This window comes from Camelus dromedarius, chromosome 1 (assembly GCF_036321535.1).
Source record: "Camelus dromedarius isolate mCamDro1 chromosome 1, mCamDro1.pat, whole genome shotgun sequence".
Taxonomy (NCBI): Eukaryota; Metazoa; Chordata; class Mammalia; order Artiodactyla; family Camelidae; genus Camelus; species Camelus dromedarius.
In genome coordinates, this window is record NC_087436.1 from 71163955 (window position 1) to 71185124 (window position 21170).

Sequence of the window (21170 nt, forward strand, 5' to 3'; positions counted from 1 at the left end):
TGCATACATATCTTTTTTTCCTAAAATAATCCATGCAACAGGGATATTAATTCTTTTTATCATAAACTTTGCAAATATACCCTCATTTCCTTTTTTTAATTTTTACTTTTTTAGGGCAAAGCACTCTTTTTTAAAAACCAGTTTTTACTGACTTTCATGTAGCTTTTATAGGATTAGATCAATTACACAAAGGGAGAAACACATGCAATTCATTAGTATTTTAAACTAAACTTCCAGAAACAGCTTTGTTTGATACTAAACCTGCTAAGGTGAAGGATCTAGTTATTTGCATTCTGCTATCTCTTTTTTTCCCTGAGTCTTTGTTTTTAAAACAGCATTAAAAATCAAGCACCAACCCCTACAGTGGCCCTTATATGTGGCCAGATGTCTAAGCTTTCAGCCCCAGATGGCCTCACCGCCATGCTCCAGGCCTCCAAGCCTGGGGTTCCAGTCTTTCAGAGAGGAAAAGAAAAGTCATGGCAACTGAGCACTGCTTGTCCACAACCCCTGTCCTGGCTCCACATTTCCTTCTGTCTCCAGCCCCCGGGGCTCTGGGGCACACTACTATCACTGGCACGGCCTTGAGGCATCCTGTCCCGGCAGTCAAGCAGCAGGGCTGAGGGCAGACACCTGTGCTGCCGAAGAGCGTGTAGTGCAATGACATACTAGAAAAATAGAGCTCCTGAGCGCCAGTCACTCAAACTTAAAGTAACCTTTAAAAAAGTCTGATTAATGTACGTTTTCCTGTAAAATTGTCTAACCTACGGAACAGAATGAGAGTCCAGAAATAAGCCCACATAAATTTGGACAATTAATTTTTGACATAGATGAAGAGGCAATTTAAGGGAGAAAGGATAGTTTTTTCAAGAAGTGGTACTGGACATTGTGGTGGCTTTAAAAATGTGTCTACAAATCCTTTGACACTTCCCTGTTCGCTAAGTGGAGAGTGATTCTTCTCCCCTGCAGTGTGCGCTGGACTCAGTGGCTTGCTTCCAGCAAACAGCAGCAGGCGTGGAGGGATGTCACTCTAAGATGAAGTTAAAAAGGACTGCCTTCTGTTGTACTCACTCACTTTCTCAGTCCCTTGAATCACTCACTCTGGGAAGCTAGCTTTCATGTGCCAATAAGGACACTGAATCAGCCCATGGTGAGGCCACCGTAGTGGGGAACAGAGGCCTGCCAGCCACCACCTGGAGACACCTGGGAGCCATCTTCTAAGGCCTTTCAGCTGCCATGAGACTGAGCTAGGAAATGAGCAGTTTTTCCTCAGTGGAGCCCTGAGGGGACTACACCCCAGCAGAGAGCAACCCCATGAGATGCCCTGAGCCAGAACTGGCCATTCCAGCTACTCCCAGACACCTGACCCAGAGGACCGATGAGATTATAATGTTGCTTGCGTTCAGCCACCAAGTTTGAGGTAATCTGTTATGCAGCAATATATCATATAAACATCCACGTGCAAAACTAAGAACTTAATGCATACAAATGTATATAAAAATTAACTTAAAGTGGCTCTTAAACTTAAAATGGTGAAAATAAACTGTAAAACTATGAAACTTACCAAAAAAATAAAAGAAGAAGAAAATATTTTGACCCTGGATTAGGCAAAAAAAAGTCTTATATAATATCAAAATCTTGATCCATAAAAGGAAAAAATTGATCAGTGAGACCTCAATAAAGTTAAAATATTTTTTCTGTGAAAGACACCACTAGGAGAAGGAAAAGAAACTACAGCCTAGAAGAAAATACTTGAAGATCACATTTCACAGAGGACTTATACAGAGTGTATATAAAGAACTCTGAAAACTCAAAAGAAAAAGCAACCAACTTTAACAATAGGCAAAAGATTTGAACAGACACTTTACCAGAGACAAGCAATTTTCAAAGGGAAAAAAAAAGACTTGGAATTGAGTGGGATGATTTGATTTTGTATTAATATAATATTTGTATAGATAATCCAATGAATATTGATATACTAAATCTAACAATATTTTTCAAATCAAGTTGATACCTTCTGCTTTCATCCATGAGGAAGTAATAGAAGTGCCTTCCTGATATTAAAAATAATAAAACTGGATAGAATGTTTGAAGGAATTTTCTTTTTCTTACAATGGATAACATGGCAAAGGACAATGGTCCCTTTGAGAAGACAAACATGCCAGGTCTTGGCTTCCTGACAGGGTGAGGTCTGGACCCTGGCTCAGGGAGCAGGAGCCCAAACCAAGACATCAGCCCCACTGAGCTGAGGCGGAGGAGGGCAGGATTTGGAAATTTCAGGGCAGGGCACTGAAAACAGAAGGGGGCTTCACAGAGGGTGGCCCAGAAAGCTGCATGGGTCTTAGACTGAGGGCTGGTCTGTGCAAGCCCAGGCCAAGACACCCCGCCATCTACCAATGAGTGGCCACTGCAGGGCTGGGAGCAGGACGGAGATACATGAGGACAGGCAGGGCCGAGGGACTAGGCCTTCTTACGGCCTCCCTCACACGTCAGGGATTCACTTGAGGCACCAGAAAGGCCATGCATTAAGAAAAACGACAAAACCGAAAGAAACCAGTCCTAAGAAAGAATAAACTATGCCTCAAAGGGTCATGAGGAGCTGACAATAACTTAACTGCCAGCCAGAATAAAACCTAATGCTTTTAAGGAAGGCATAAACCAAATACCCTATAACTTATCATCCATAATGTTCAGTGTGCAATAACAACAGTGTAAGAGGAAGGAAAATGTGAACCATAATCAAGAGGAAAAAAAAAGCAGCCCATAGACGCAGACAACATGAAGACCCAGGGCTCAGAGGAAAAGTTGGACATAATGAGCGAAAATACATGGATATATCAGCAGTGAATTGGAATTACAAAAAAGAACCAAGTGGAAATTCTAGACGACAAAAGTGCACCATCCAATATGAAAACATGACTTGATGGGCTCAGTGACAGACTGGAGACTTATAGATGACAGTCAGCGAACTTGAACACAGCGTAACAGAAATCATCCAGTCTGAAGAACAGAGAAAAGAAAAAGATGATAAAAGGATGAACAAAGTCTGAGGTTTGTGCAACAACGTCCACGGGTTTAACATACATGTAAACGAGTCCTAGGAAGAGAGGAGAGATGGGGGGAAAAATAAAACAAATCTGAAGACATAATGGAAAATTTACCTCAATTTGGTGAAAAATATCAAACTACAGAGCCAAGATGCTTGGTGAACCCCAAGCAGGATACATACAAAGACCAATGCAAACCAAGCATGTCACAGACTATGAAACAAACAAACCAAAACAAAACCAAAAGATAAGGAGAAAATTGTAAAAAAGCGGCAGAGAAAACTGACACATTATGTGCCCAGCAGCAATCTAAAGGAGGCAGGCTTCTTACCATGAATAATGGATTCTAGAAGACAAATGTTATATAAATGAGTCAAAAATGGCTCCTGTACATTGGCCCCTATTTATTTATTCACAGCAGGCTGAGACCCATTAGCTCAAAAGCTCTCAGACACCAAACTCAAATTTTCACACATCCAATTGTTTTCAATGTAACCCAAACAAGTAGATTTCTAGCCATCTAGGGTCTGCTTGCTTTGCACATCCTTAAGAAACTGAACCCCAAATCTGCTAATTATAAAGAAGACTTTGTGGCTCTCAGGACCCCAAGTGGCTGCTGCTGCCTTTTGGAACTCTCAGACCCAGGGTCTCCTCGCTGTGCTGCTGAGTGACATCGTCCAGATACAAAAACCCCTTCTCTAGTCCCTCTCTTACCAACCAGGAGTTCCCTCGCCCTTGTCTCCTTCCTGATGGTGGCCCTGCAGGCAACCTGCTAAGGTCACCCGGATAATATGTGTGGGTGCAACTGCCATCTCATGGTCATATCTATTTCCTAGCTCAGCTCCCAAATTCCCAGAACTCCCTACAACAACAGAAAAAAATCCTTAAAGTGCTGAAAGAAAAATAAGCCAAACTAGCCACCCCAAATTTTATATCTAGGGAAGATATCTTTTAAGAATGAGGATGAAATAAAGATATTTTCAGAGAATTGACAGCTGAGAGAATAATTTGCTGGCACACACACCCAAACCACAGGAAACGCTAAAGGAAGTTCTTTATATTGAAGGTAATGATACTAAAGAGAAAATCAGATTTACAGGGAAAAATGAAGAGCATCAGAGATGGTAAACATGTGAGTAAATATAAAAACCTATTTTTTCTTTTCTTTAAAGATAACTGATTACTAAAATCAAAAATCGTAATACTAAATTATTTGGTTTATAATGTATATGTAATAAAATATATGACAAAGTTGCCCAGAGAATGAAAAGGAAAGGATGAATGGAATTATAAAAAACAAGCATCTAAATATTCAGTGTTCAAGGTAAAAATGTTTTGAGAGAAATTAATTATAAAAAATACTAGCTAAACCAACTACACAGCGAGCCTGTAATGCCACATACCAAAACAATAACCGGGTCATGTAAGGGTCCATCGGTGTGAAGCGTTTCAATGTCATCTTCAATGTTATAATCCCATTCCACGCCAAGATCTATGAAAGTCTTCGACCTGACTTCCTCCCCTTTGCCATTTAAAATATAGTGGCCTGTGGCCTGATTCTTAATTGCTAAAGGAAGAAAAATGAGTAACCAGCATCCATTTTATTTTCTTATATTACAGCTTTGAAGATCCATAGTAAGTCTAAACCCTTCTATAAATGAAAGACCATATTTATTAGCATCAAAGCAATCCAAATGAGAGTTATTTTCCCATGTCCTTCCCGTTCCCTTCATTAGGCATTCAAAATTCTCAGGAAGTATTGCTAACTAGTTAAAAACAGTGGCAAGATGGTTGAAGAGGAGATAAAAATTAACAAATATTCCCATTTGAAAACACTGCCAAAGGGGTTAACAGTTTCTAATTTATTCATCCTATTTCCTCAGAAAGCTGGAAGTATTTTTAAAATAATGGTTACTTCAACAACAATTAATACACATGATTTATACTAGGACAGTGTATACCATAATGTCTTTTTTTTTTTTTTTTTTACTGTGTATCTCTTTCAAGTTAAGTCAAAATATTATAGGTACTCAAAATAGTTGAACTACTGTTTAGGCCAACAAACACTATTCCTTATGATTGTGAAATTCTAAGGCCACAGTAGAATTCCTACTTATATAGCTAGGAAATGCTCTTTACTGGTGATAGAACTTGCAATATATTATATATGTACTATGTATTATAAAATAAAATGTTTTCTCTAATGGATAAAAAAATAACCAACAGGCTTTTAAATTTTGGAGGTGCATCAGCATTTACTGATAAATTAGAAAATAAAATTTTAAAAGTTATTACCATTACTGACAACGTGTAGAAAATATGAGTAATTTTAGGTAAATGCATTTGTTTCTCTTGAGATTTTAAACTAGTCTAATTTTTCCAAAGAAAAATTCTAGAATAAAAAATAGGGCATTTCAATTACTGGAGAAAGAACTACAGCTATACAGCGAGGCTATTATGGAATCTGGTAGTGAATATACTTTACATTCTAAAAAGAAAAAGTCTATGAAACACCATGAAACAATCAATTTTTTAAAGTTACATATGTTAAAAAAGATAATTTACGATAAATTTTCATAGGTTTGACAGATGAGTTAGTTTCAGAAATCTTCTTAGTGCTTTAATAGCTCAAGAAATATGTGAAAGCTGCATTTACATTTTTACATTCACTTTGAATATAAACCCCTTTACAGTGACATTTCTACATGATCCTCTTATAAAAGAGGAAAAGAATCTTTTTTTTGGAAATTATAAACAGGAACAATTTGCAGATAATAAACAGAAAACATGCAGAAAATGGATCTGCATGTGCCAGTCAGAAACTGGACACATACAGACATCAGGAAAAATTTCATGAGATTAGTCAAATCCAGATGTGCTTGCTGCTCAGTCAAAGAACTTAAAATGCACTAAAAAAGGTAGAAAGGGGCACACAGCATGACAGCAACCAAAATATCAGAACGAATTTGCCAACATAAATATGGCAAATGATTCTGATATTATTCCTTAATTTAGTGCATTTTATTAAAATCTTTATTCTTCTCATCCCCTAATACAGAGCAAATTCAAACTTGCCAAATGATATTTTCCCTCATGCAATAATGAACCAACTCAGGTCTCACCAAAAATTAAAACGCCAGTTTTGAATATTTCTTGTTTTAAAGAAGGAACAGTTGGGAGAAACGACCAACAAAAACTACAGAATAATGCATTTGTAAATAATTTTGAATCCTGCACACCTACGTATAGATAGATACCAAGATATATACATATATATCTATATCTATATATGTATGTATGTATATATAGATATATATAGATATATATGTATATATCTTGGTATCTATCTATCTATATTATTTCTTTGACATTTCTCATTTTAAGTGCATGTTACAGCAGAGCCAGTGGGCAGAATCACTTACCAAGAATATGAGGGGTAGCCTCGTCTTCTTGGATTAACACATGTCTAGCACCAGGGGGTATATCAAACATCTTAAGGTACCCTTTGCATGTGTAGTAAATATTGGAGGAAGCAAAGGAGAGAACAAAAGCAACAACCGTGGTTAGTTGAGCACTGTTTCATTCTTACTGCTCCTGAGTGCAGAAGAGGGCATCCATAAACTGGAAGAAGCAGTTTCAGAAATTAAGCTCAAAGCTTTGGTGGCTTTGGTGACATCTGGCAGGAGATCAGAGGAAAATTTTTATTCTTAAATACAGGGAAAGAAGTTAATCTTGTTTCTAACCCATTCGTTACTTATTTTGTGTTGACCCTACAAATTGTGTCAACAACAGTTCTATACTTTTCTGTGTCTTTCTACGTGATTTTAATTTTCTAAACCATCCTTTCAAATGGGTACAATTTCTGGTGCACTTAGTTGGTGAATATCTTGAGATATTTTGTCTGCTTATATATTATTTTAAAAGCCTAAGTGGTAAGCAGAGATAGCTAAAATTCTAATTAATGAAATCTCTTCATATTTCAAAGCCTGCCTTATTTTAAAGAAATTACAAAAGAAAAATCAGTGAGTTGCTTTCACTTATCATGTGATCAGCAATTAATTTTAAGGCTTTAAACAAGTTTTAATTGGGAATGTTTTAAAATATCTGGTGTAGATTTGGTTGGAAAAATGTCTGCAAGTTATGTGGTACATACACCCTAGGCTCAACCTTCTAATTGAGAAATCACAAAACCAACTTGCCTAATAAATTGTCTTGTGTTTTAAAGTCAGTTATCAGTGATATTACAGTCATTGTCCTATAATGCCAAACCTTCTTAGTATTATCACGTATCCTAAAAATTACCTTAAGATCATTTAGAATTAAGATCATAACGATAAAGCAACAATAGTCAGGGCAAACAGAGAAAACAAGATGTTTTCCCTCATTTCCATCAAAAATAAATGAATATAGGAAGATTATGCAACTCACACCTTTATTACATTATGAAACATATAATTCATCTATTATAGATGAGTAATGACAGAAAATTGAGTCGTAAATACAAAATTGCTGATGGAATCAGAAAGAAATCTGGGTTTTCTGTCTTTTCTATATGGACAATTTTTACCTATGGATAGATTTATCTAACTTTTCTAAATATTTATTCTAAATGATGGGGTCATTTTGGGGCCAGGGTTTTCAGCACCTGAGCCTGGGTCACATTCAGTCTATGAAATGTACCATGTTTGCTGGAGTACCAATAGCTAGAGTAATATGCTTGAGATGCCAAGTGCAGGAAACAGCTTGGTGCCATTCATGGATGCCCATCTTTCCGCAGTTTGCTACAACTTACCCAGTACATTTTTAGCTTCCCTTGTTTCAGCAAGAGAAATATTACGAGCTCCTTTGGGTAAAGTGAAGGCGCCTCTTGTCTTCCCTTAAACAGAATGTCTTTAATTAGTTAAGGGTTCGTGTTTATCAAAGTCTTGCTGTTTAATTGACTATACTATAAGCTATGTAGATTTTATCAGGTAATATAGAAAATACGTTCCATAATTTTATATGTTGAAGTCAAAATGCATTGATAATAGTTAGCTAATGCCAATAAACTGTTAATAGTCAATGAAAGTAAGACCAAGCGTGAACGAGAAATGGTATAGGGGATTTGAAGTTGAATACTTGCAGATTTCATTTTCCAGCAACTTGAATTCTTTATGGCACCTCTTGCTTAAATTTTTCCCTGTTGGAAAAGGTTAATTAGTCTATTGAATAACTGTGATGACAACATTAGTGCAAAGAAATGGATGCTAGATTATCTCTGAACAGTTTGAATCCGTATGGCTGGTTAAAGCTTTCTTCTCTTCTTCTGACCTTGATTCACAGGTTTAGCATAATTTTTGAGGTATCTGAAAAAAAATCACTACCTTATGTTACACATAATATAGAATGGATAAATATGGCAAAACCCATTTTCTTCATATGAGTTTACTCTGGAAATAAAACAAAACGAGTTATTTTACACCTAAAAGAATAACACATAACTGCAATAAAGAGCATGGTAAATTATTTCACATTAAGATGGAGAAAATCACATTATTCCACCAAAACCATATGTGTATAATTCTAATTCTGTTTGCTTTATTAAAATAAGATAATCAGCCAGAAATGGCAATATTTGCTTTTTAACAGTTTTCAAAATGGAAAGCATAGTAAATTATCACACAGGAATAGCCAAGACATTAGTAACGGGAGTAGGGAATGCCTAAGGAAAACAGATTAGAACACAGTCACCTAGCTCTGCCCTCCTCAACACATCAAGGAACAAAGCTGGTATGTGTGGAAATGGCTTCAGTTGGGTAGCTGGGGTATAATGGGAGTAAAAAGAACTAACACAGTTATTCTGTTTGAATAAAGACTAGTTTTTTTATACTTTCTTTTCTTTTTCTACAAGGAAAAATTACCACCATGTCAATGTGCTCTGAGTAAACTAAATCTTTCGTTGTTTTTGTTTTGTTTTATCTTTTTTCTATCGTTCCTTAAGAGACTATATCTTGGATGATGTAAGAGGCTTCTCAAGGGAAGTAACACATTAAATTTATCTTTAAATGTTGAATTCCCAGAAACATTTGCCCAATAAATGCTTAATGAATAACTGAATGATGTTTGTTATAAACTTAAGAAGTTATTCATTCATAAATGTTTGTATCTAAATCTTTTATGAAAATTCTGCTGAATATTATGAAAATACTAATAATTTTGCATGCTATTTGTTGCTTTGGTTCCATCTGTTGAACCTTCACCATATGCCTAAGTCCAGGCCACTGACTGTGTAACAAGCACAGAAATTCACACACACAAGCAGTTGTATATCAGGTTATTTTTTGGTCGTATATGCCTCAAACTTGTTTAATATAAAATTTTAAATATTATGTGAAATATGGACCTTACATTAATAGACTTATGAACAGGATAAACTTGTTCACTTTTAAAATAAAAGAAGAAAGGAAGCAAAATAAATGTAATATTTTAAAAGTTGTATTTAAAGTTTCATGATTTTTTTTAACTTCTGATGAGTAATTTATGTGCAGCAGAAAAGTCAGAATAAACAATTCTAATAATTAGGCATAATGCATTTTATTAAAAATACAAAATTAAACAAAACATGGATTTTAGGTAACTACTATAATTGATATTGGTTTTATTTGTTCATTATTTAAATTTAGTAGGTAATTTTTCATCATAGATGCTATGGAGTAGGAACTGTCAAAGTTGCTTAGGTAATGCCGAAAAAGGTAATCTGAATGAAAGTAAATCAGCAGCTAATTTTTTATAGAGAGAGAGAAAATGCTGCATTCCTAAGAGAAGTCTCAAAAATGCAAATCATAGAGAAGGATATTAAGTTCATGAGACACCTCATCTTACCAAGCTTCCTGGGTGTTCTGGTAAAGGTCCCCTTTACGGTTCGACAGTGGGAATTATCTCCTCCGCAGACACCACACTTATCTTCAACCTTGTTAGAACCGATTTCTTTATCACAGCCCACTTTCTGTGGAGGGAACGTTTTAAATGCAGCTAACTTTAATATGCCAAGTAAAGGCCAGCACACGGGAGAATGATACACCATCTGTTTTATCACGAGCCCACAGTCAGGCAGCCTGCACCAAACTTCCACTCTAACTCTGGGTTTTAATAACTCAGTCTCTTAAAGAGCCACGATATACCCAAAAGATTGGTACTCTGGGTATCAAAGGACAAATTTCCCACAGGCTAATGAAATATTTCCCCCAGCATCCACAGTCAATCATCCCTACTTTCAGGGAAATTTTAGTTCAAGTACTTGTACTTTTGTTGTGATGTGGATTTCAGTGTTTAAACTTAGAATTAACTGGATGCGAAAGAGGGAGAAAGAGAAGATTTCATTACTTTTTAAACAAAAGATAAAACACATCTGGCACTGAATTAAAAAAAAAAAAAAAGACTTAGGACTATACTGGCGGATGGCTACTATAAAGTAGTCAGAGCAAAAGCACGGTTCCCACGCCTTACTCCCGGCCGCGAGGCATCCGAGTAACTACCCTCCCCCACCCCTACAAGCATCTGCTGGAAATTAGGAAAACTATTTACATCTTGATTTTGCCAGTGACTAAAGTTTGATTTTATTAAGTGCAATTTCTTCCGAATTTAGCTACTGAATTATCTATAGATTCTCACTGTATTGTGATCTTAGTAAGAAAGCGTTAAAAATTTTTTGAAAATACACAGATGAATGAGAGGAAAGGTAGAATGTATGACACTGTGTGAAGCTTTGGGGGAGCGATTTGAACTCACCACGCACTCTCCTCGCACACATATGCTGTACGGGTCTTTGTAGGAACAGCGCGTTCCATCGTGCACCAGCTGCTTCATATAAGCAACATCTCCAGTCTCCTTGGATTGACAGTAAAGGTGGCATCTTTTCTTGGCTGCATAAGATGGACGGTTAAGTCAACTACTTATATAAAATGGTATAGTTGAACAGTACAGTTTACATTAGTTTTAAAATATACACTTTCAATGTGGTTTCCTGAAAACAAAACACCGTGTCAGTAGATAAAATAAGCAGTAGGGGAAAGTATGCATCTTTGGCATATTTGTTTTAACCAGGGTGACCCTACAATTTGACATCTAACCTAGGGTGATTTTGCTAGTGAAAAGGGGCTCTATTAATAACTACACAGGGATAACAGGTATAAACTGAGACTGTCCCAAGCAACCAGGGTGTACGGCTACCCTAGATTGAACCACAGCTGTTCAATGAACGTCCACTCAGAATCAATTTCATTTTAGTGACACTTAAAGCACTGAAAAGGGTTTCTCTTTCGCTTAACCCAATGGCCTAGTATACTTTTTGCCTCTTATAGGATCTCATTAATTAAATCTAATGTAATTTATGTGACTCACTTCACCAAAATAAGTCAGAGTAATGCACTGCAACTTCGAATTCCTACACATACGCATCTCTCCTTTAAAACAGTTTTTCAACTGAACTCTGCAGTGTCTTACATCACACAATAATGCCGTGAATACTCATTTTTATTCACTTAACTAAGAAATGTGTCAAGAAGGTCCCATCTGAACAGATTTCACCGAAAATTCAGGGGAAAGAAGTGAAACATGACAAGGGGATTTCCACGTGCATTTCTTAATAACTAGCGTACAGTACAAAAGTAAAAGGTCATGAAGTGCCTGTTGTTATTCAATAATGGTCTTTTTCTTGTTCCTGACTCAGTTGTAAAATAACTATATCCTCCTCTATTTATTCAGAAAGGAAAGACCACAATATTCCAGAAGCGTCTCCTAGAGGAGGGATTCCAGCTGCACCGGAAAACTCAACATCTCTCACAGGAGTTGCTTTCCACTCGTCTTTTCAGGAGTGACGGTGGTGGTGCTGCTTGCCAGGAACTATTCCATAATTCTCACCTCACCAGAGAAAGGCGTGTGTTAGCCCGATTCTTGGAAACCCAGGAGGACTTACCCCCATAAGCACCAAGTTTTCTAAGTTACCAAGCAGGGATCAAGAGTCCGAGGGATCGGTGTTGACAAAGCTTAAGCTCTAAGTCACCATCCACACAGCAGGAAAAGCGCGGGCGTCTACTACTCACAGTCGGGGTGTTCATACGGCAACCAGTGGTGTTTGGTATTCTGGTATTCGAAGTGGGAGTTACGCTGCTGGCACTGCTGTGCTCTGAAGTCCTCAAAGTGCTTTTGGCATTCTTCTGTATTACAAAGCTGGTACTCAAAATTAACACCAGGACAGTCCTGACCACCATTGATGGGCCTAAAGAAAAGACAATATTGAAAGAGGCCTTTTGGCTCTGTCCAGCAGTTGAAGCTTGCAGACACAGGGCTGGAGGGCACAAAGCCAGAGCTTCTGAGCTGCCAGCACAGAGTGAATGAACTCATACTTCCTAAGCTTTCCTTTCCAAACGCACTATCCTCTCCCTGCCAGGCGGGTGACAGAAAGAATCCCCAAACTCAACTTGAATCAGTATATTTTAAAACAGTATTATTTTCAAACAATATATTTTAACTGCATGGCGGTATATAAAGCAACAAAAAACAGGGGGGAGGATATCGCTCAGTGGTAGAGCATGTGCTTAGCATGCATGAGGTCCTGGGTTCAACCCCTGGTACTCCCACTAATAACAACAACAACGAAAACCCCAAAACCAAAAAGCAAAACAAAACAAAAAACAAATCTAAAACAAAAAAGAAACAAGAAGAGGCATATGGTCTCAGAAAAATTATATTTTCTCTCACATATAAAACATGCAGACGCAACACAAAGAAACACTGATCACAGCTCCATGCCTCCCTTTCCTAACACGCACCATGCAGACCATAATCCTCTCTTCCTTAGAGAAAAACCGGGAGGATTAAATGGGTTAGCATGTTTAAAACACTTAGAACAGAGTGTGGCTCATAGTGAAACTTAGCTGCTCTTACTTCCGTGATTTTTGTGTTTGTTGCTTCTACAAATGCTACCACCATCCCTCCCCACGAAGACTTGAATGTCACACTCAGTCTTTATAAAAGACAGGCTCAGAGCCATCCTGTGGCCAAAGAAAATGGGTACTCACATGTTAACCCTAGACAAGGAAGAATGTCCTAAGTCTGATGTTCCAGTTAAATAAGGGTTGCTGAGTGCACAACAGGGATTCAAAAAAGTTATTCAAGTGAACTAATGGATAACTTTGCCCCCAACAGTTCCCTGGCCTTCTTTCCCCATCTTCCTGCCGCCCACCTCTGAAGCTCTACTCCGAACTCTGAAGTGAGGGAGCCACTGTGGCCGGGCTGCTCCTGCCAACAGCCTGTGCTTCCTACAGCGGGACTCACAGCCTCGGAGCCCAGGGCCTAAGGGCGCAGTGATCCCCTTTCCCGGCTCGCTCCGTAATTCTCCCAAACAACAATTTCTTCAAAAATCTCTAATCTTAACTAAGGACTACTCTTCATTAGACTGATAAATAGGGATCTACCCCAAATAGACACTTAAACCCTTAGTTTTTATGGTCTGTCTTTTACAGGTACTTCACGAAACAGATTATTAATAACATAACATTGAAGCATTTTCTGGTCTCGCCCCAAATAACCTGAACGACAGGAGTTGTACTCACATTGGATTATTGCACTGGCGTGTTCTGAAGCGAACACCAGTTCCACACGTCCGGGAACAGGAGCCAAATTTGGTCCATGATCCCCAGTTGCCATCTTGTTTTTGTTGATTGGCGTTCTTCCACATGCAGTGACCCTTATAGCACCACTGAGGAAAGGACAAGAAGCAATCAGGGATCACGCATGTGCTAGAGCCGAAGCTGTTACACAAGGACCCCAGGTGGAGAACTTCACTTCTTGTCTTTTTTTTTTCTTTTTCAAGTGAAAATGCATTTTAAATGATCCCAAAGCACTTACAACAACAAGGTGCCCTATACACAGGGTAATTTAGACTTGCATATGTTAAGTCTATGAGTAAAATGAGAAAATAACATTCACTCAGACAAGTTTTTAAATGACCCATAGACCAGTGAGTATCAAATATCATCATCTTACTGGTTAAGTAAGGATGCTCCGAGCACCTGACCTGCCAGCAGGTGCTAGTCTGTCCTTCATCCCTCCTATTTATAGTATTGGAGTTTTATTTTTTAAGGATGATATGCTCCCCTTTCAAATAATGACAGGAAACTATATGCCTTAACTTAGAAAATAATTATCATAACATGCTGCAAAACACTTGTATGTAGTTTTTGAAATCTCCCTTCACAATGATTCTGAGCAATAGATAGGGCAGACAGATTATCTTTCCCTTTCAGATGAGGAAAACTGGGAACTGGAAAGGCTCATGAGTAGCATAAGGACCCCCTGACCAGAAGTCTAAGTGGGAATACTAAAACCCAGACACTGCAGAGGCTGAGAGCTGAGTGGGCCCAGCATACAGCAGATGCTCAGAAGCTGCTGGTTCTTCTCCTTCCCGACATCTGGACTTGTTTTTTTCATCCTACACACAGTGAAAGTGTTTCTTCAAACTCAACTTCGGTAAATTTAAACAGAACACAAATATATGTAGGGAAGTTAGATGTGCGGAGTTGGCTCACAGGATATCTTTTTCATACAGCAAAAACGAATCAACTCATAGCTGCCTTTGTTTCTTCGGTCACAGGTTTGTAATACCGAATGCGACACGCCGCATGTAATGTGTCTAGCAGAGTGCCTAACATAGTTTAAACATGAATAATGGCGGGTTTTATTATGATGATGATGCTTGTAATTCTTATAGAAAGTACAGTGTATACACATTCAAAATAGAGCTTTAAAGGGCTTTAAAAGCACTAAAAGCTATATAAATCTTCTTTGCCAGGTTTTGGTCCCATCTACAATATCTTATTTCCAAACTAGTCAAGGCTCTTCAACTTGAGTTCTTAACATGCCTTTGTTTTGGGTTTTGTGATCTTTCCCCTCATGAGTGCTGTAGCTTGGCACTTGGCCAGTATCTGAGCATTCAATCCTCACTACACAAGTTGAGATTGAAACCTTCTGGGCATCCTTCCCCAAGGAGCAAGGCCAAATCTCCTGTATACGTTCACATGACTTGATTTCTGGACAACTTTCACAAGGAGTGGGGGTGCCAGCCAGTACATCAAATCCCATTAGCAGGGGCCCAGATACTCTGCTGAGCTGCTGCTGCTTAGCCTATAATTCGTGGGCTGAATGGTGGTCCCAAAGATGTCAGGTCCTCATCCCTGAAATCTGTAAATGTTACCCTGTTTGAAAAACAGTTTTTGCAGACGTAATTAAATAAGGATTTTTAGATGGATATGCAGGTGGACCCTAAATGCCATCATATGTACGCTTATAAGAGAGGGGCAGAGGGAAATGTGCACGCAGGAGAGAAGCGAGCAGTGTGGCCCCAAAGTCAGAGGTCAGAGTGGTGCAGCCCCATGTCACGGCCTTCAGGCAGACACAGAGGCTGGAACAGCCAAGAACAGATTCGCGACTAGACCCTCTGGAGGGAGTACCATCCTGACTGCACACTGATTTCAGCTCAGTGAAACTGACTTTGTTCTTCCAGCCCCCAGGACGGAGAGATAATTTCCCGTTGTTTTACGCCGCTGAGTCTATGGTGACTTGTCCTAGCGGCCGCGGGACATAGTGCACGATGTTAACACAGTACCACGATGAAACGTGAGGTACTGTGGTTTTCTTAAAAAGTGTCCATGCATGTCATTTTAAAGATGATTATCCTTATGGTAGCTCACAGAGAAAAAAATGTGACAATGAATATATATATGTTCACGTATAACTGAAAAATTGTGCTCTGCACTGGAATTTGACACAACATTGTAAAATGATTATAAATCAATATAAAATGTTAAAAAAAAAAGATGATTATCATGCAACGTGTCTAACATCTTCATTGTATAAACAGATTACACTCACTTTTCCAGCAGCACATTCGGTCCCATCAAGTGGGGGTCCTTTTTTGGTCTTACAAAAGTAGGGGTTATCCGGATGGCTACACCAAAGCTGTTTACATGGGTCAAAGGTTCGGAACTGGAAGAAAGAAGCAAACTCTCAGGGACGTACAGATGGCATGACTCGTACCAACCACAGCTGCTCTACGGTTTCCTTGGACAGTTTAATTCCAAGTCAACAGTCAAAGTTGTGGCATGGGAAGGAAAAGAACAAAAACCACCACCACCTCAGAATTCAAGTGTAGGGTACTTTTATTCTGCTTTTCTAAAATAACAATGATAATCAATGATTCTCTAGATGACTTTTAATATTCTGCACACTATTTCTATCTTATGGTTTTCAAAGAAACAGTATTGGGATTTTAAAGAGAATTAGCATGCAGATTTTCTATAAGTTGGCAACTAAGACAAAATAAATATTTAAAAATCATAGAAATATTAAAATTAAACATTTTTAAAAAGAGAAATTATTATGAACATTAAATATGAAAACATTATAATGGTTTGGTGGCTCTGAAGCTATCAAATGGCTTCTCTTTATCCCTGTGGGTATGACCTGGTCAGATATAAATAATAAAAATGCCCATCCTAGTGAGCCAACTTAAAGCCGAAAACATTTGTCAAATTTTCTACGTGAGATGATGTATTCCAGGTGTTAACAAAACATCACAATACATTCATGTGGTTTATAAAGTACTTTCCATATATTTGATCCTGGTAACTATCTGTGGCTGAGAAATATGGGTTACAAAGAAAGACTATGGTGATGGATACAAGTAAGGCAGTTACAGAGCCAGACCAGAATCTTAGCTTTCTCACTCTTAAGAATGTTTTTTATTTTCCTAAAACGCTACATTATCATAACCAAATGTGTGTACTTTTTTCTCACCTACTCTCTTTCTAATGGTAAACATCTTATCATTCTTTAGATAGATTTTAAAATACAGATATCAAGCACCAGTTTACCCATATATCCATTGTCTACACCACTAATTATCTGCATACAGCCTTATGGTCATAGCTTTTTTTTTTTTTTAATAAAATTAGTACTCATTTTGAACCTGGGTTTTTTGTTCTAATTCCTATAACCTAATGCAGAAATTGTACATTTCCACAAAAATGGCGCCAACGCTTTAGAATTCTCAGGTCTAAACACTAGTGCAGGTAATTAGGAGCGGACAGCGTATGCCTTCCAGACCAAACAGTTGTATGTATCTGCGTGTGGAGCATTTAAAACAGCAGATCAACTTCTTTCGATGAAATATCCTTTTTTCATATAGAGCTTGCTCCAACATATAAAAAGCCCTTGTTTACCAGATGTGTGACTTAAGCAAGTTGCTTAATCGCTGTAAGTCCTGGCTTTATCATCCGTAAAATAAAAGTATCCCAACTCCCTTCTAGCCTATCACAAGGATTAAATAAGATAGTATATTTAAAGCTTAGCTTTAGCAGGTAGTGACATAGCAAACACAAAACCACCAGTAGACAGTCTTGCACCAGTGAGTCTGGAGAGCTCACCAAACAGGAACTACACAAATGGATTTCAAGATGCAAAATCTAAATTGACTGTGAGTAACATACCGCAGTGCACATTTTATAACCAACCCCAAAGTCAAAACGACATTGCTCATCCATAGAATAATTGATTCCAGGAAGTTCTGGGAGTTTGGGCCAGTCATGTTCAAAAGGGTCATCAAGGAGACAGTCATAGGAGCTGTAGGAAGGAAAATATTGTGCATTGTTAAGTGTTTGTTTTTTGTAATCATGCTCTAATGAAAAAGTATTCTTAGGTTACATACTCTGGAATTTCATCAGATCACAGAGCACAGTGACAAAGCCACATCTTTCAAGGTTTTTGGTTTCAGTTCTGTTTAGAAAAAGGCCATTCGTCTTCATTCATCCCAGGAAAATAAGCCAAGCATACTTAGAAACGCAGTAGAACCAGGACAACCTTATTCGTGTCCCTAGCTGAACTCCCACATGGTGTGGCAGGGCAGATCCTGACACCTATATGGTATATAGGCTACAGGATGTAGGTGGTATACCCTGCAGGCATTACGTGACCATTCGTTCCTCCTCCTCACATCAACTTTGATCATTAGTCACAGATTCCATAAAGAATTTACTAAAAGGAAAGCACAGATTAAAAATTCACTTAGATTCTAGGCTGATGGCTTAAAATAGTGCAATTACATTATGGAATCACTGTGCCCAAAGCTGAGTCACAAGAAAATGTTTATCATGAACAACAGTTTCCATTCACTGGGAGCTCTGTTATGACCTAGTTCCTAAGAGCCTGTTTTACGTCTGTATTTCTGCTATAACGCTCCCATGACATGCAGAAGGACCTACTGGATGTATCTTTTCAGTTCTTGGCCACTGCACCGGGACCAGTGGTAACGATGAAACGCAGCTTGCACCAAGGGAGCCATGACACTCCCCATTGCGGTCTCATCACCACACCTGTTGCCTTGTCCATCGTGCTCCATTCCCAACCTGGAATGCAAAGTGACACGCTACTGCTAAGAATCATCATATGGGCCAAGTGCGTAATTTCTGTTTTGAAATTAAGTACCAGGAACAGGTATTTTTTACGTCAATGTGGCTTTTGTGGATGAGTCCCAGAAACTGGGAAATGGAGAGAAATCTGACAGAAATGCCTTTCTCATTAGATAGTTACGAAAAGCCTGGGAGTGTCTCTGCAAGCCAGAGTCACTCATTTAGTTGCAGCGCGTGATCCCTCCGCCGCTGTCAGCTCCTCTCACTTGGCAAGGGACGAGAGTAGCATGCTGGCGAGCACTCTGCCCAAAGTGTGAACAATACCAAGAGAAGCAGGGAAGAAAAGACCTTTCTTTCTTTCTTTTTTTTTCCTCTTTATAGCTGTCAACAGTGACTTACACATGGCCAGTTTCATGGGCTACAACAAAAGCAGATGAAAAACCATCCTCATGATTCAGGGTACAGCTTCTCACTGGATGACACATGCCTGTGACTGGAGCATATCCTGTAGAGAATAACAATTACTTTTATTTTCGTTTTATGAGAAAACCCATTAAGAATTACTCCTGGACCTTTGCCTGGGTGTAGGGGGGAAGCTTTTCAGGAAACAGAGGCAGAATTGTTTCACTGCTAGCATTGTGCCACAGTCTCGGGGAAAAGCCACAGGTAACGGGCTCTAAAAAGATTCACTCGGTCTGCATTTTCTCCCTTCCTAAGGGAAAGGACTGCCTGGGGTTAGCATTCTGTTCTGCCCACCAACTAAGCTCTGTCTCCCTGCCGTAGTGAATGGTCTTTCGTATCACAGTCCTGATGAAGGGAGCCAGAAATTCCATCAATGCTGAAAAGAAAATTGTCAGTCTACTTTTTCCCAAAGTCAGCATCAGAATTTATTAGATAAATGTAAACTGACTTGGGAAGAAAGGCCTTTGGCAGCAGACGTTTCTCATGGCATCGCCCCTCCCGTTCCCAGCCGTTCGTGGAAATCACACTGCATTTTATAGCATCCCCTCCATAACCCACATGCACACCCATTATTGTAGAGGCAAGTGCCATTTATTATGGGATTTAAGTGGCATTTAACGTGCTGAATTCCACAGAAGTCACTGGAAGCAATAGAAAGAAAATCTATGCTTGGCTGGGGCATGGTAGAAAGTGGTGGTGGGGAGTTGGACATTTGAACAAACTCCCTGATTTAGGATTACTTTTGAAAAGTCATGCCCTTAAGTTTTTCTTCTACATATTAATGGAAATACCTTGCATTCCAGCAGGTCCAAAGTCTTGCCTGGTTAGGAAAATTGCATGATCATGGTGTTCAGAGTGATTGGGATCAGATTTTTGTTGTTGGCAAGCCCAGCGGCACACGTTCTCCAAGCTCCTGGATGGATTTCCCCTTTCTATGAGGCTGATGGACTAGGAGGGAACAACATGATAAGGACATACGCAGCATCTCCCCAAGGCTGCTTTTAATAACTTTCCCTGGGAAGTTAATGATTGGGATTACAGTAAGTAAATAATGTACAATAATATTATTGGGGGCTTTTTTAGATATCCACTTTCACTTGGAAATTCTAAATGCCCATGAGGGATACCTTTATGATGATCAGTATTACCTGGGTGAAAGGTGACTGACATTACATTTGGTGGAAATATGTGATACTGAGATGTGCTATTGTGAAGCAATTCAATATTAATGAATTGGGTAAAAATTCTGGTATGAATTCCTGATTCAGCTGAGATTTTCAGTTTCATAAATATTAAGAACAAAAATAGAGGACAGAGGGAAAGATTGGGGCATGAGACTTTTTTTCCAGAGATGTTAAAGTGAAAGATCTTCAGTTTCAATTTTTTTTTCAGTCCATATGGGAAAAATGTAAGTATTTCAATGAGCTGGCAAAGCTGGTCAAAACTTCATTTATGAAGAACAGTCAAATTATATAAACTTCACACTGAAAGAAAACTACCATTTTTTTTACCTCACCTCAGTGAAGAGGGATATACTCTGATTTTTCAGTTCTGAGAGATGGATTGACATTCCTTGGAATGCTGCTACTATCCCATTATGGTCAGGAGTTAAAAGTTCAGAGGGAAAGGGCCCATCCTTTAAGAGCCCAGGAGCCACACTTCCCAGAGTAGTTCTGATGGAATGAGAAACTGAACTTGGAATCCCAAATCAGTCCCTACTTGGCTGACAGGCTTGAGAATTTTGTTACATTTCAGCAAATGTTGTTATCAGTGTTTACATTCTTAATCTCAAAAAAAAAAAAAAAAGCTTGATTTGTTATATGCTGATCACTTACTTCTCCAAACAAATGATTTAACAACCAATTGAAGGCTGTTAACGTCTCCAGCTGGAGTTGACTTGCATTCAGTATTGGAGACACAAAGTAGGTCAGGTTGGTGGATAAACTAAAGATCAAAGACACCCTCTCATCAGAAAATGGTAAATTTTAATACATAATGAAATGAAACCACATGGAAATTTTCCTGCTTGCTAAATACATAATTTCACTAGTGTTCCATAATCAGGAGGATTAATTATGGGAGGGGTGAATGTAATTTTGAACATCAAGAAAGTTGCCAGTTAGTCACTCCCCCTGTATTTTCTCCTCAAAGGGAGAGACTATTACGTCTATTCCATTATTTCCAAGGACAGGGACACATCTAGTACCATTTTAAAGCCAGC

The 21170-nt window shown here is 38.5% G+C and overlaps 1 protein-coding gene across 1 annotated transcript in view; it reads right to left on the bottom strand.

The window, feature by feature from the left end:
* ADAMTS3 (ADAM metallopeptidase with thrombospondin type 1 motif 3) overlaps nucleotides 1-21170 on the bottom strand; it is a 241526-nt gene that overhangs the window by 16422 nt on the left and 203934 nt on the right. The window contains exons 7-17 of the mRNA XM_010982707.3: nucleotides 19741-19897; nucleotides 18887-18992; nucleotides 18341-18484; nucleotides 17570-17702; nucleotides 15954-16067; nucleotides 13637-13782; nucleotides 12125-12300; nucleotides 10812-10945; nucleotides 9906-10029; nucleotides 6467-6547; nucleotides 4448-4611 (exon numbers count right to left, since the gene is read on the bottom strand). Coding sequence (XP_010981009.1) covers nucleotides 4448-4611; nucleotides 6467-6547; nucleotides 9906-10029; nucleotides 10812-10945; nucleotides 12125-12300; nucleotides 13637-13782; nucleotides 15954-16067; nucleotides 17570-17702; nucleotides 18341-18484; nucleotides 18887-18992; nucleotides 19741-19897 — 1479 coding nt within the window. The remainder of the gene's footprint in view (nucleotides 1-4447; nucleotides 4612-6466; nucleotides 6548-9905; nucleotides 10030-10811; nucleotides 10946-12124; nucleotides 12301-13636; nucleotides 13783-15953; nucleotides 16068-17569; nucleotides 17703-18340; nucleotides 18485-18886; nucleotides 18993-19740; nucleotides 19898-21170) is intronic.